Here is a 16,355-nt window from a genome sequence, read left to right on the forward strand (position 1 = left end):
AGGAATTCTTCATATTAAGACTAGTTGTAGCTGATTTCAGACTCTTTTTTATTCTACAAAGAGGAAATAAAACACAACCACACTAGCTTTACTTTTCCATGACCTACAGAATCAGGTATTTTCAGCACATATAAATCTACTCAGACTGTTTATTTCCCCAAAAGGAGACAAGAGCGAGAAAACATTTTATAAGGAACCACAGTAAAGAAAGTTGCATGTTTACTACTGATGTTATGCATGCATTATTATTATTGTGGTTCTACTTCAAAGAATCGGAGAATGCATTGAAGTTCATGTGTAGTTTTAATTTGAAGTCAGTTTGGTTTTCTTTATGTGGAACTTTTTAAACAGAGCAGCACACCAAACTCCTTCAGTTTAAACGTTAACCGGCTCAGCAATAGTGTTTGTAACTCACATTTCACAACAAGAGAATCCCATGCTAGAATCACATTCTGGTTTCCGACCAAAGCCAGTGGGACCTGTTCTCCCTGATTGAGTTACCTCAGCATTCTCAACTCAGTTCAACCCTGACGCTACCTACCATCTCTATACGCTACTGTCTGGGGGCATTTAACCCTTAAGTCCACGGCTTAAGTTTCTAATTGTTGGGGGTAAAGAACCATTTTGAGTTACAGTGAGAGGCTCTGCAAAGTATCCTGGTGAGAGGAGGCGCACGGATGAGCAATTCCAATTTCACACCAGAAACCCTGCCCTGAGTTTCTTCTGTCTACTCTCCTCCCGTCTCTCCAGTGAAGGGTGGAAAGGGGGTGAAAGGACGGCCAGAGAATGATTGGAAGAAGGAAGGGTTGACATCCTTGTAAATACATTTGCAAAAACAGCCAGAGGTACTGTAGCACGGAAAGCAGTAAAAAGCCAGAGACGGCAGTGAGTTGACGTTGGTAATAAAAAGTATGATGTATTACTGTTTATCCTACCTTATAGCCTCCCATGCGGTCCTCTTGGCGGAAAGGCCTGCTGTTTTTAAGCCAGCGCAGCTTCGGCCGGGGGTTGCCTCCTGCAGCACAGCGGAACTTGACTGTGTTGGCAGCTGGCACCGCGTGCAGCTTCTTCTCCATCTTTGCTGACGAGGTCCAATACGGAGCGCCTACAACCAGAGAGCAGTTGGTGTTCAGTCAGGGTGAGATATCCTAATTGTCCTCAGAATTAACAGTTTGGCTTCAGGGCCTTGGATTGGCTCAGGCCCATAGATATACATGGAAGCGTGACTGCAGAGGAGCCAAACCTGAACCATTCATAACCTCCCCCCTCTAACAATCCCCCTCCACTCTTTGGCAATACCGACTGATCCGCTGTCTGCATAACACAACCCAGAGCTCCACACTCACACAGTTACACACACGTTCCCTGTAGGCTCTGCGGGGTGTTGCAGAGGGGGAATGTGCCTGGGCGTGGCCAAGAGGGTAACTAGACCATCACATTCAATTTCATTCTCATTCCACTTACCAGCTCTTTTTTTCTCTTTCCACCCACTTCCTCCAATTACCATAGCTCCCCTGTTTATCCGCCTGTCACTTGGCTAGATATGGACGGCAGGGCCAGAGGATGCTTATCACCCTTGGAAAATCATTATGTTCCATCGGGGGAGAAAGTGAATTAAGTCGAGATGTCATCAACGTCAAACAGTTACCATTTCTCCTACTGAAATCTGTCACTCTCCTTGTGTTTTGTCCATTCTCTGGTTCCGTCTTTCCTCTCAATTTCTGTCTCTCCGTCAACTGGATTTTCCTCTGAGCCCCCCTCCCTTTCCCTCTGCACCTGGGAGTGTGATTGCCTAAGCAGATGGGGCTCAGAGGGGAAGGAAAACTCAAAGTCAAACAACAACCAAAACGGTATTCCACAGCATCACTTCCTCTCTGTTTAGCAGGAGTACACGCAACGTAGGGAATACCCAAAGACAAGACCACTAGTGACTTCAGTTTGACCCTCAAATATGAGTTAACATCCCGGGGAAAAATATTCCCTCCACTGTCAGTCCCGCCTGTCCAATCAGACACCTCCCGTCGGTTTCTCTGGCACGCACAACCGGATAAGTCACACATACTTGGATAGTAAAGTCAGTAAACAGTGCTCTTCCTTCCTGAGTGGATGCATACGACGAGTCTTCAAACTATAATTAGTCCCCCCTCCTCCCCCTTTCTTCTTCTTCCCTTTCACTCTCACTATCTGTGCTTCTCTTCCTGCATCTTCACCTCCCAGTCCCACTTCCATTTCTCTTCATTCACTCTCCCTGTCATCACTCAGTCTGTTCAGACCGAGACAGATTAGGTGGGGACTGGCCCATTGCGAGGCTGTCTCTCTCCGAAAACGACCTCTGACCCCAAACTGGCAGCCGGGTCGGAGGATGAGGTTGGGACATGAAAGGTGAGCGGTGCGGTTTCCCATGCTCCACGTCCGGAGGGGCAGCACTTCAAACGAGACGACCCCCAGACCTCTCTCCAGATGATGCCAAACTCTCGCTGGCCCAACTGCTGTGGACTCCAGGATCCCCCGCCTCCCCCAAAGCCACATGCATCCGGATCCCCACTCACGGCTGTTTATCCAAAGCTGGCCTCGGGTGAGCTGAGGTTATCAAAATTCTCGATGAGTCAAGATTCTGTTTCTCTCTCAGTTCCCCCGGAGAGCAAAAACCATCAGTGGCCTAAAGTAGTATTTCAATGTTGACGTGTTCTCTTGTAAAGCTGTGATGTCCTCTTCTTTACCACGTGTATACACCAGCTGAACAAGGCAATTGTTGGGAAAACAATGCAGAGAATTTGAGAATACGGTTTCAAGAGTATTGGTCCTTGGAAAATCTCCAAAATGGCAGCTTTTTAGGAGCAAATAGAAATGCCCAGGTTTCCAGATTTCTGTCAACGCATTGTTAGCGAACCCAAGGAGCTTTTAAGGAGTTTAAGAAGTAGGAGAATTTTTAAGTATTGCAAAAGTGACTTTTTTGTCCAATTGAGACACGCCCACTCTAAACAAGTGGGCTGAGCTCAGACATAATAAGACATATTGAAATCCCTGTTGTGAAATAGACAACACTTTGCTGCCAATCCCCATTGTAAGAAGCTGATTTGAGTAACTACGGTTTCAGGGCCTTTAAAATGCTTTTGTCAAAACTTGATTTGAGTTTTTTCCTTGAATTCATGACTTCATCGTCATGTTATGATACTTTTTCTCTCAGACGTACAACCTTTTTCCAGTAATAAAACTTTCTTTTCAATAAAAGTATGATCTCTAATTTGTTTTCCAAGTTTAATTCGGAGTACTGGAGGCCTCATATACTGTGTGTTTATTCCTTTGAACAGATGGACTTTTTCACATCAGTGCCCATAACAGCATATAACGGGACATCAGTGAGGAGTTCATATATATTCATTACCAGTATCTCTCTAGGCTGTGTATGAGTGCCTTAGCGTAACTTTAATTATGCTGGTGAGACCGATCTGTTCTTCCATGAAAGTCCTGCCATGTGGCTTTAACTAAAGGGGAGGCACAATGGCAAATGAGTGATGATGTAAACAACAACGATCAAAGTCGTCAGCGGACAGAGGCTCTGAAACAACAACAGGACTGGACGTGGAAAGCAAGGCTCCACGTGGCTTTTTGCCCCCTTAAACACAGCTTCCCCCACAGATGCCTGGAGGGGCTCCTCCGTGGCTCCTCCAGTAACACCACCCACTGCTGACTGGGGACAAACACGTGTTGTGCTTCAATCTTCGACACAGAGTCAAATCAAAATGCTCTGTTTTACAGTGGCCCGATGCCCAGCCTATTCTGAGTGCTCCGGGGAAGAAGAAAAAAAAAAAGCCAAGAAAATAAAGCTACACCCGTGCTCATTCCCTCCCACGCCGACGTGCACCCTCCTCCCTCGCTCAAGTCCACGGCGCCTCGGCCAAGGCTCCACGCCGCGCTCAGAGAAGTGCTGGTGCCAATCCAACAGCACCCCCACCTCCTTCCCCCCTGCCTCTTTTCCCGCTCCTCTTCTTCCCCTCTTTCTTTTAATAACAATCTTGGTTTTGAATTTTTCAGAAGCACACACAGCGAGAAAATGAGACCGTACTGCCAGAACAGCTTTCCCTTTGTTTTCAAACTGCTTATTACCAGCGAAATGGCTGGATCTTTTCCTTCTCCCCCATTTTGTTTCCCCCTCTCGCTGAGTTCCTCTCTCTCTCCCCCATGTTTAATGGCTTTCAGGCAATTACAGTCAGCCCAAAAGTGGAGGAGGAGGAGGACACACGGTGAGACGCAATGCGTGTGGAGAATTTTAACAAGATGTGGAAGCCCTTGTCTTTACTTCAGTGCGTGTATGTATGTATGTGTGTGTGTGTGTGTGTGTGTGAATGCTTGCATGTGTGCACGTGACTACATAACTACATTACCACCCCCAATATTCACCAACGCATTGACCAACTTGGGTAAAAACTTTCTCTTTCTCTCACACACACACACACACACACACACACACACACACACACACACACACACACACACACACACACACACACACACACACACAGGCCCATCAGGTGGGTAACTGGGTCCAGATGGGTTGTCTTTTATAATGGATGAGCCCAGCTGACTGGCTGGCTGGCTGGCTGGCTCCATGAGGCCTGACTACCTGAGGGACACTAGCTAAAGGAATGTTAGGAATCTCTGTATTCCATGGAGACACACACACACACACACACACACACACACACACACACACACACACACTCAATACAACGTGTACTCCAAAATCTCACACTTTAGCCCTTCGACAGGAATGTTAAGGTATATAAAAGCAAAGATGTAGTCTCCTCCTGATCACAAAATATATAAAGAACCATCTGCTTTCCCTCCTGCCTTATCATAATCACAAAGTCTGAACTGTGCTAATAAACACTGACAAAGCTAAGAAGATTAGTTCAGTTTGGGATTTAGTCGTGTTTGGCTGCTATCACAATCAGCATTCCAGACTTAAGTTTTGACATGCTGTGAGGGACTACTCATTATTGTTTTAGACAGAACATGTCTTCAAACAAAGGTGTGGAGGATTGAAGCTTCAGATCAGGGGAGAAATGCTGATTGTGTGTGTGTGTATTTTACCTTTTTGCCATGTTCAAAATGTGCATTTTTAGTCTGTCCTCCCTTTGTTTGCCAAATGCTACTGAAGTAAAATGCTGTAATTTCCCTTTGAATGAGGGTCCTGCATCTGCTATTTCTTTTTGACGGAAGATCCTATAAAAAAAGACAGCGAGGAGAATGAGGGCTGAGTCAATGATTGAACCCTTTCATCAACGGAGAAAAAGATTGTGATCAGATCAGTGCAGCCACTGGCATCTCCTTAATGTGCCACCCTTAAGTGCGCCTCACCTATGGGCATTGGCGAGGAAGGGCAGCGCATCATCAATTTATTCATCCCTCTTTTCGTTCCTCCCATACTCACTTATCTGCTCTCCGTCCGCCCCAGTGTCCTCCGATCGCTCAGTATCGTCCTCGTCATCCCCCGACGAGATGGCATCTGCACAAAGTAACCACGGTTACTTCCATCTGTTTTCGCATCCCCCATACACACCCACACACTGTACGTGTGTGTATCGCATGCAGAAATGTTCATGCAGTCACTTTCTCGCGAATTTTGTAAAGAAGATTCAGGCCCTTTTTTTTAAGCATCTCTTGAATGCTACACAGACACACGCTGGAAACCCAGAGTCGTTCAGGAAGAACTAAATCCAGGCTATTCACCCCTGATCACATCTGCGCCAGGGCCACTTCCTGGACTCAACCAAGTTCTGCAGTCCAACCCTAACTGTCCGAACTCCTTGTCACATCCTGACCTGGCTCATCCCTGACTCACCTGTGACATTCACTATGAAGCAGACCGTGTCTTTGCCCACGCTGGTGCAGGTGTACAGGCCTGAGTCCTTGGCCGTGGCATCACGGATCTGCAGCACCTCCTGCTCTATCAGCGTGCGATTGTTGGAGCCCAGAGAGCTGCCGTCTTTGGTCCAGATGATGGTCCCGGACGGCGGCAGAGGGCAGCTCAGCTTCAGCAACTCCCCTGGGTGCACTGAGCACACCGTGGGTTTAGAAATTTGGTATTTGTTCGAGGCCTCTGCAGAGCGAATGGGGGGGGGAGAGGCAAAGGATAGATTGGAGAAAGAGAAGGGTGCACAAGAAGGAGGAAACAGAGGTGGGAGAGGAAGAAACAAGCCAAGTTTAAGAAACAAAAACACCACATAACCCCCAATGGATGCATTGAAATCAACTTATGCAGAAGGAGCAATACAGAAAAGAGGAGGCCTTTTTTTCTATACCGTCACACCAACAACGTCATAACCACAAATCCCACGTCAGTTATTTGAAATTGAAGGCCTGAGAAAATACCACTGTTCTGTTACCAGGTTTACAGTGTGATTGATAGATAGATTCAAAGCATGCATTTACAGCAACAGCAGCATGTGTAGCGGAAAAAAAATACAATCAATGCTTTGAGAATTAGACATCACTGGGTTGAGAGACTGTCCCACACCACCAACACCACAACCCCCCATCCTTTTAACATTGATGCCAAGCAGCCAGTGTGTGAGAAGGAGCAGCACAGACAGATCTCTGCAGCCTGAGGAAAAGGTAACTCCAGGATGTCTGCCCATCAGAAAGGAAAGCAGCCAGAAAGACCTGAGACGGAAGCAGTTGTCAGGCGGAAGGTAGAAGGAGGGAGGGGGGGCTCTCTTATTTTTTAGGGGGCTTTTCGTTGGTTTTGACTTTGCGCCTAAGCTTAGAAAACCTTGACCTGGCTGTAGCCTGCCTCTTCTGTCTGACTCCTGTTTTCCATCTCCCTCTTTTTCGTTTTCTTTCACAACACACGGCCATGGAGGATCTACAACCACTGCACGGGATCTGCCGGCCAAGGCGGAGAGCAAGAAACTCCTGTCGACTCCAAAGTGCATAAAACCTTCACTTCTGGGACAAAATCCAAGTCCGCCTGTGTGTGCATGTGTGTAACACCGTGTCCCCTTTACTCGCACAACTAGGCGGAGAGAACCGGGTGAATGTCCAATATATCAAAGGGAATTTGGAGCGTCCGCAGCTGAGACTGCAGTTTCACATCAGGACAGATTTTATACGTTAACTCTAAACTGTGACTGAATGTTGAGCAGAAAGAGGGGGGTTGGGGGTTGGACATACCTGAAATGCAAGATGGCTTCTGCCATACTGTATATACTAAAGCCTATTCCAGTCACCTTGAGGCTCTCGCCGACTTGAACACACACACATTCACGCACAAATGTGTCTGTTCACTCCGCTCAGATGTAGATATCTTTGCAACCATCCACAAAAATAAACTGGAAATAATGGAAAACAAAAAAGCCAATGATGAACTTATGTACGTAGTGTTTGGCTGAAGGCTGATAGGTGTAATTAGAGAGGCGTGCCACTGCCTCTCCCAGCCTTTCCTGTACCTCAATACACCTTTTCAAGAACATTCCAGCCCCTTTATGTGCCCAACGTGTGTGTTAAATGTAGAGTACACACACACAGACACACAGACACACACACACAAACACACACACTCCAGCCTCGACAGGAAGGGAAAGTCATTGCGCCACAAGTCAGCGGTCGAGGCATGTGTGCAAGCCTCTAAACGTTCCCCCTGGGCAAGTAGACACACACAGGTACAGTTTCTGTACTGTCCTCTTTCTCACCTCCTTCTCCACCCAGGACTGTGAGTGTGTGGTCTGATAAGGGGTGGAGCTCCAGCGCTGATGGATGGGAGCTGTCTCCGCCACCTTTTTACGACCCGGTTTTCCACACCGGGGGCCACTGCCTTCGCTTTGATATTATTACTGGCCTCAGCTTTTTACTTTGCTGTTTAATTTAGGATTTTTAGAGACGTCGTAACTACCAGGAAACAAAGAAGTGTGGGTAATCTGCCGGGAAGCGAGCAGGTATGGACAATTTCAGTGGGGCAACGCAACACTTGGAATGTACGCAGACACGAACACACACACACACACACACACACACACACACACACACACAGACTGCACTGTCTGGCAGCACATGGAAGAGAGGGCACAGAGGTGTTTCTTCATAGAAAGATGATACTCGTACAGACATATGGATATGTGTGTGTGTGTGTGTGTGTGTGTGTGTGTGTGTGTGTGTGTGTGTGTGTGTGTGTGTGTGTGTGTGTGTGTGTGTGTGTGTGCGTGTGTGTGTGTGTGTGTGGGGGGGAGAGAGAGAGAAAGAAAGAGAGGGAAAATAAGTAAAGCGGGTCGGAGAGGAATCTCTCCAAATGGTGCGTCTGGTTAAAGAAAGCATGCACGTGTTAGTTCTGCCTTCATCATTTTCTTATCTCCGCTGTGTCCATCTGTCCCCCTCTATCAACTCCTCCTCCTCCTCCTCCTCTTCCTCCTGCTGCTCCTCCTTCACTTCTCTCTTTCACCTTCCCTTCCGCTTTGCCCTCTCCTTCCCCTTTTCCCACACGTCTCCCCCACCCCCACCCCGGGCTCCTGCCTCGCTGACCCCGCTGACCTGACCCTGACCCTCCCCAAATCTGTTGACACCTCCGGCATGCCCGATTGTTCATGGGAACCTATGTCACATAAACACACACACACACACACTGTGAATGCAGCAAAAACCTAAAGAAACCTTTTCGCACACTGAGAAAATATTAATTAGAGTTTGTGCCTTAAAAAATGCATGGATAAGTCACGTGCACGCCAGGAGATACCGACCCAGATACACATGCTCACACACACACACACACACACACACACACACACACACACCTTGCGCTCCACTTGAAGAGAGTTTACAAGGGTCCAGGGATGCATGCTGAGTTGAAACACTTCACTGCAGATTTTTTATCTCTGCAAAGTTTCATCTCCCTCTGCACCACAGGAGTGTGTGTTTGTGTGTGTGTGTGTGTGTGTGTGTGTGTGTGTGTGTGTGTGTGTGTGTGTGTGTGTGTGTGTGTGTGCGTGCGTGTGTGTGTGTGTGTGTGTATCTCGCTCACAGACACACTCACACTTTTGCTCGATTCCTATCAAGCAGCTTTCTCCCCTCCCCTCCCCCTTCATCATCACGATCATTTTGCCTCTCGTCTACTCGAGCCCACCTCCATTTCAAAACCCATCTCTCTCTTCCTGCGACAGTTATTACGAGTGTGGATCGGGCGATACATTCAGGGTGTCCACTCCTCGCCATCTCTTCGCCCCATTTGCACCGTCTTGGCTGACAATTATTAGTGTCTGCGGCAAAATGCAGCAGGCAATTCCCACCGACGTCTCCTTGATGTCGGTCGGTTTGCAGGGATGTGGCAAGTGGCTAGGAAAGGGTTTACGACAGATGTATTTTTTTCTTTTTTTCTTCATATATATCATCTCATGAATATATTTCTGCAGAGAGGCTGCGAATCTGTTCTGCCATCTCCTCCCTGTCCTGTTCGGCACATTGGGTAAGGTGGATTTCACATAATGGCACACACTCAGCATGCATGCAGACCAACAGATACTTCCAAAGCACATTATCTCTGCTGCCTTTCTTATCCCTCCTTTTTCCCCTCTCCTCTTTCCTCTGCATCCTCCTCACACAGTCAAATCCCAGGACTTTTCTCCCCTTTTTTTGTCTCTCCCTCTTTTCTGATGTCAGTGTCTTTTCACATTCAAATCCCTCCCTGGCCTTTTATTGTGACAAAGGAGCACCTCCGTGAACTGGTGCCTGCTGGCATCCATGGCAACCGTCCCTCCACTTTCCCCAACCCCTTCACCCCTCATCAAGGCATTCTCTGAACCCCACCCGACCCCTTGAACCCGCCGGCTATCCCCTTATTCTCAAAGATCTTCTTAGGTTGAATCTCTCGTGACCCTCAGATTTAGAGCTTCCCTCTACTTTGCTCCGGCTTCTAAAGATTAATCTACTTTCTATTTTCATCATCGATGAATCTGCCAATGACTTTTCTTCCCAGAGCTCAGGCTGACAGCTGTGAATGTCTTGTTTAACGGAATCCAACAGTCCAAACCCAAAAATAACAATAAAAGAGAAGAAAGAAAGAGAAAAGCAGCAAATCCTCACATTGGAGAAGCCTGAACCAGACCACCAGAAATACAATTGGCATGTTTCACTACTTTGACGTTGGACTATCATATCAATCGACTAATTGTTTCAGTTCTCATATAAACATCTACATTATGAGAGATGCTTTTTTTTTGGAAAGGATAGCATGCAGGAGGGTCAGTGCCTTGCACAGAAACAAATCGAAGGATGATGATTATTTTTTTTTTGTTATTACTTCTGCCGAGGAGGTTATGTTTGTGGTTTGTTTGTCTGTTTGTCAGCAGGAACAGAAAGGAAACTACTGGCCGATGTCCATGAAACTTGGTGAAAAGGAGTAGAAGGGGTCAAGGAGGAAGAATCCATTACATTTTGGAGAGGATTGGCCTTGGTGGGGATCTGCGCTCTCCTGAGTTCCCTTCTAGTAATGATTGGTTGTGGTCAGTGTGTTTTCTTTCCCATCATCAGGCCCTCTTATCCATGCTAGCTCAGATTCCCCTCTGCCCCCTGCTGTACACCGGACAGTCCACTGGGACCTGAGGCCCGAGCTGGCACAGGTAGCCGCTCTTCCCAGCCTCTTTATCAGCCAAGTGTGAGATCGGGGTGGAGCGACGAGGTACTTTCTGGCCCATTAGCCAAGTCAAACAACACACTCTCACAACCACCAACACACCCAGACCTTCAAGATTAACAGCAGCCAACGGCCGGCTATTAAAAGTCATTGTGTGAAGGCCGTATATTCAGCCCAACTGGTCACACCAGGGGCCGACACATTGCGTTTGATTAGAGTTCAGTTCCATTGCCATCGCCACAGTCAGTGTCACACACACACACACACACACACACACACACACACACACACACACACACACAGTGTGTCATTAACCTGCCAGCTGACTCTTTTATGCTTTTACCACCCCTCTCCTCCTGTGTGGATAGCACAGTGCTACAGACAAGTAGTAAGACTGCAACTCCTTCACATACAACTATGATCTTAATCAGCAGTCTATTATCATCATCATCATCATCATGGCTGTTGGCAATTGTTACTCTGTTTAACACAAGCTGACTTCATATCGTATTAAATAAGGTGCAGCATAGCAGTGGAAACTTGATTACGAGTAGAAACCATGAAGCGGATAAATACAGAAATGTGCCAAGAAAGCAAATGATGTTCCCGCGGTGCCCAGAAACTCTTCTGGAAATAAAAGTTGCCGTTTGTTGACAAGCATCTATCCTTTTCTTGCTGTCTTTCTGAGCATGATAGTCTCGTCCTTGTTACCTTTTCTTATTTAACCACGCAACTCTTTTGAGGCGCTGAGTTTAGACAGAGTTTGGCAGGGAGCGGGCGAAAGTACATCCAGACCGTGAGCTGACTTCTGTCAGCTGCACTCACATTCAGCCTTCACTCTGGCACATTTATTCCGCAGTTATAAAGCAAATCGGGGGCCCGAACAGACCAAAGAGCAGAGAATGCCGATGTTAACCCCCCCCACACACACACACACACACAAACACACACACCTGCAGTGTTTGCTTCCATTGTTATTCAGCTCAGTCAGAGTATTATAATCACAGAGAGTGCCTGGACAAGGTAAACACTCGAGATACTGCCGTGGCTAAAGGGACAACAATAGGTCTGTTGTGGAGGCCTTAACCAGCGCGCTCGCTCTACTTCTAGAGTTACAGCAGCCACAGGTAAACAAACTAGCCGGGCCACCAAGGGTGCAGGCGTGTGCTCCATAGAGACAACATTGATATGCAGTCTGATGAATCGGACCAGCCAATATCACATATGCCCTGCAGCTGACACCAGTGCAGCCCATCAAGAGCAGTGGCCGAAAGGGGAGCGCGACAAACATGCATCCACTCACACACACATACACACACACACACACACACACACACACACACACACACACACACACACACACACACACACACACACACACAGCTGCGGTTAAATCTATGTTGGATATGTGCAACTGACTCGGGATCAGATAAGCGGGCCAGGTTCTCTGTGCCCTGTTGATCCCTCATCATGTGACCCCCAGGTCTAGCCACTTAATCTCCAGTCACATGACTTCACCGCGGCTCAGTAATCTCTCCATCTAAAGGAGAAGTCAAATATGCACAAATCCTCTTAGACCTTTCCTGGAGGATTGTATAACTCTCTGGAAAACTCTCTCTGTGGCCCCGTAGCGTAGCGTCCAGGCTCTGCACCCAGCGGCTCGGAGCCGAACAGTCTGTGACAGGACAACAAAAGCATCAACAGGAGAGCGGAGCTCCGCCGGCCTCTCATCAAGGTGGGAAGGGACCATACCTGACCTCTAGGGCAAAGGGCGAGGCACGGTACAAAGTGTATAGATGTGTGTGTCAAGAAAGAGAACGAGAGGGAGAGGTAGCTTAAAAAAAGTGATGCTCTGTTGTTGGCCCAACTTACAATTAGCTTGCTGATTAAAGCTCGGGAACAAAAGGCTTCGGAATGTGAGTTACCATCAATCACAACAACTCTAATTAGCTCGTCTCTGACCAGACTGGAGACAGAAAATGGAGAAGCCTCAAAGGAAAACAAATTTTTTTTAAACCACAAAAAAGCTCTCACAAAGGAATCTCAACAAGTTTTTGTTCCGTCAAAACAAACATCTGACTTTCAAATAGGAAAATTGACAAACTTTGCAGAGAATGGAGCGTATTGTGAGTCGAGATAACAAAGCAGAGCCCTGCACTCTGTGTCCTTATTTCTCCCTTTCCATCTCTCTTTGTGCTTTTTTTTTCCCAAGCAAGCAGGGCATGAGAGAGATGCCAGCATAAACACTGTCCCACCCTCCTCCACAGCTCTCCCTTGTCCTCCCACGCGGGGTCACAAACCTGCCTGGAACACTCAAGTATAACCTGAACTACCACCGACACCCAGAAGTAAAACAAAACAAAAAGAGTGTGAATCACACACCTCACGCTGAGTAGAGACGGAGGTTAGTTATTCCCTTTGTTAGTTTGTTTATTTTAATCCCCCCCCAAAATCTCACATGATCTCCATTATTTCTACTTGTGCTTTTAGTGAAGCTTAAACGGGTAAGGGGCTCAGAAAAACTACTATGTTATATACTAACTTGTGAATGTATAAGCGACATTGGAAACAGTGAAACCATGATATATATGTTACTGTTCTTTCTTCAAATGGATGAAACACAGAAAGCTAAATATCAATATGGTCATCCATTGACATTACAGTGAGTTAAGGAAAGGAAATCTAAGGAAAAGGTCAATCGAAACTCTGAAGTCAGGTTTAAAAAGGGGGAAACCAACCTGACAGACCTGCACCTGCTCTCAAAAAGCAAACCAAACAAATGGCTTAAGTTGTCGCCCTGCTCCACCTCTCACACCCTTCGTTTGTGTCCCCTCTCCTCCCCCGCTGCTTACCTTCAGGTTCCAGAGTGGCCTCCTCCTCCTTGGTGGCGGTGAGGGGCGGCCGGGCCACGCTGACGGTCAGCAGGGACAGCAGGACAGCGGCCAGCAGCCAGGCCCACGAGGCCATCCCGTTAGTGGGGGCAAGCGCTCCCCATACCCCCCTTCTCCACCTCCCCCTGGACACTGATCCCATCTGAGGGGGTCCGCCCAACCATCAACTGCTGCCGGGTCGTCCTGTCACTCAGTGGAATTCACCCAATCACCTGGGCTGAGAGGAGAAGGAGAGAGAGAGAGACAGAGAGGGAAGGGAAGGTGGTGGCGGAGTGATGATTGAAGAGGTAGACAGAGAAGTGAACAAAAAGGCGGCAAGAAGAGGGCGGGGAGAGAGAGAAAATGTGTTAGTGTGGAATAATTAATTTTCAAAGAACTTTCTGCACCATTTTTACTCCTCGCTTCGTTTTTGACAAAGTGAGACAGACAAATGAAGCGAGAGAAGGCAAACAGAGAGACAGAGTGTTTCAAAATGCTGTCAAACAAGCCGTTCATCAGACATACCGAAGCTGTGAGGCACCAGCAGTCAACACTACTAGCATCTACCTTTGCTTCTCCTCTATAATTATATGCACTGAAATGTGTATTAGAGAACGCAATTAAGAGCTCTGTATGACTTAAGTGTTCACAGGCTAACCAGTCTGACGTCTCCCTGAGACACATACAGCTCCAAGATCAGACTTTTATGAAAGGTCTCTCTGACATTATCATATTCTTTTTTTTTCTCCATCAGATTTATAATAAAATATATTCCTAATTGAAGAGGAATGATGTGTTTTGTAAATATCCCTGGAACAGGCTGGTCAGCATATATCAGCCAATGTGGCACCACTTTCCCTGAGCTGGACCTCGTTTATTCCCGTGCGCAACAGATGCGCCAGACCTGTTGCCCGCGCTGCTGCCTCCGTGTTAATTCTATGCGTAAGAGGCTCTTATTGCATTTGCGTGACTTGATTATGAAAACAGCAAGGCTTTAATTGAAATACAATATTGCAATAGTGGACACACGCACACAAACACACCGATATGTTTAGCCAGACATCTGCGGTACAACCGTGCGCCAGTGTCTCAAGGGGTTTGGGGAAGTCACGCTTCTCTGCGCTCCTTCTGCTCCAGCTGGACGTATCGATTGGTTTTGGACCCGCAAAGACACATGTAGTGCGGCTTTTAGAGCGCCAACCTGAAGACCTGCAACCTGATTGCTCTTGATGTGTCCCCTTCAGGGACCACACGCGACACGGACGGTGGACGCGCACAATGACCATGAATGCATCCCGACACCCTGACTTTATTAGAGACGTGCACCGGTTTGAGTTTGCAATTAAGGCGAATAATTCTGCATAGTTACAGCTCGGACGTATGAATTATTAATGTGTCGTAAACCAATCAGTGCAGCAATCGACCATTAAGCTTACCGCTGTCTGAACACTTCAGGAGGACGAATTGAAAACATAATTACCAAGAAAACTCAATGTTTTGTGTTTACATCACTTACAAGAAATATATATATATATATATATATATATATATATATATATATATATATATATATATATATATATATATATATATATATAATGCTGCAGTTTAAAAAAATAACCATACGTATAGACCTGAATGGTTGAAGAGAAAAACAACAGGAGGATAAAAAGCAAAACATTAAACTAAAGAGAAGGCTTTTATAGAGTTGATACTGTGCTTCTTTTTAACTTCTAACTTCTATAACTTCTTTTAGCATGTTGCTGACGACATGACATTTGGACACATGGTTTGCTCCATACATGGCCACAGCTTTTTCATTTAAACCGGGCTTTGAATGGCATTTCTTGGCACTGATTGAATTCCTATTGACATTCAAATCAGTTGGCTTTCCCCACAATGGGGGCTCATTTTGGAGCTGCTCGGTGATTTAGGGCTCCGGCACCAAGCAGTGGAAAAACAACCGCGGTCACGGGATAATTGGCACCATAAATGCAATGTAGAAAATTAAGCAAAGTAATAAATAACCAGGAGACTTGTTAATGGGCCCCAAAGCGATGATGCAAGGTGCTGTGTATAAGGTCCTTGCCTTCTCAAGTAAACAAGGGTAGATTTGACTGCATTGACTTTAATGAAGGATGGCAGAAAAACAACATGTACAGAACGCACATTGGGTTGTTTTGCTGAATGTAAACGTATGGAAACTAACTTTATGGAGAACTTTGTATATTTTACACAAAAGTACAAACTATATATTGGAGAGAAAACTCTGTAAATTCAACTACAATAAGTAAAATCGTTCCTATTGTGTCACGCAGCCGTAAAGAAAAATAAATCGCAGGAAAGCGCAGCGCGTTACAACAACGTAGCGCGTTGGTCATGACAGCCGAAACCCTGACAGATGAGCAGATGTGAGGAAGCTTTACGCGTAAACACAGAATACTTACCAGGGAGGAATAAAATCGTGGAGATCTCTGTTTTGGCATGCACAGATAAGGGTGGAGAGAGCATGAGCTGAATCCGGAGGGAGGAATGTCTCCAACTCCACAATGCACCAAAAAAAAAAAGAATCTGCGAGGCGCTGCCTTTTTTTCTTCTTTTCTTCTTCTTCAGTTTACTATTCCACAATCAACCGGCATCCACTCCGATCAGAGGATATATTCCACACCCGACTGGCAGCGTAGTCCAATGCCATGCAAACAAATCCGAGTTTACACGCGCGTTATCCTTCACAAACAGCTCGGAGAAGCTCTCCCCCCCACCCGCCCCCAGAAACTTTCCTCGCCGTCACCAAGTTGCTTCTAGGGCGCAAAAACATGCCCAGTGTTCCCGAGCAGCGCACTTGTCAACTCAACGGAAAAGTT

At 46.6% G+C, this 16,355-nt stretch overlaps 1 protein-coding gene across 3 annotated transcripts in view; it reads right to left on the reverse strand.

Annotated features, from left to right (window-relative positions):
* The window catches only part of fgfr2 (fibroblast growth factor receptor 2), a 36,868-nt gene extending 20,639 nt beyond the window's left edge, over positions 1 to 16,229 (reverse strand). For 2 of the 3 annotated variants that reach the window (XM_079229749.1, XM_079229748.1), the window contains exons 1-4: positions 15,939 to 16,229; positions 13,474 to 13,729; positions 5,435 to 5,509; positions 936 to 1,105 (exon numbers count right to left, since the gene is read on the reverse strand). In XM_079229749.1, the coding sequence (XP_079085875.1) occupies positions 936 to 1,105; positions 5,435 to 5,509; positions 13,474 to 13,654 (426 nt within the window). In that variant the 5' untranslated portion in view covers positions 13,655 to 13,729; positions 15,939 to 16,229. The remainder of the gene's footprint in view (positions 1 to 935; positions 1,106 to 5,434; positions 5,510 to 13,473; positions 13,730 to 15,938) is intronic. The other variant, XM_079229750.1, reaches the window with a different exon arrangement.
* Between the last annotated feature and the right edge of the window lie 126 nt (positions 16,230 to 16,355).

This window comes from Taurulus bubalis (genome assembly GCF_910589615.1).
Source record: "Taurulus bubalis genome assembly, chromosome: 14".
Taxonomy (NCBI): domain Eukaryota; kingdom Metazoa; phylum Chordata; class Actinopteri; order Perciformes; family Cottidae; genus Taurulus; species Taurulus bubalis.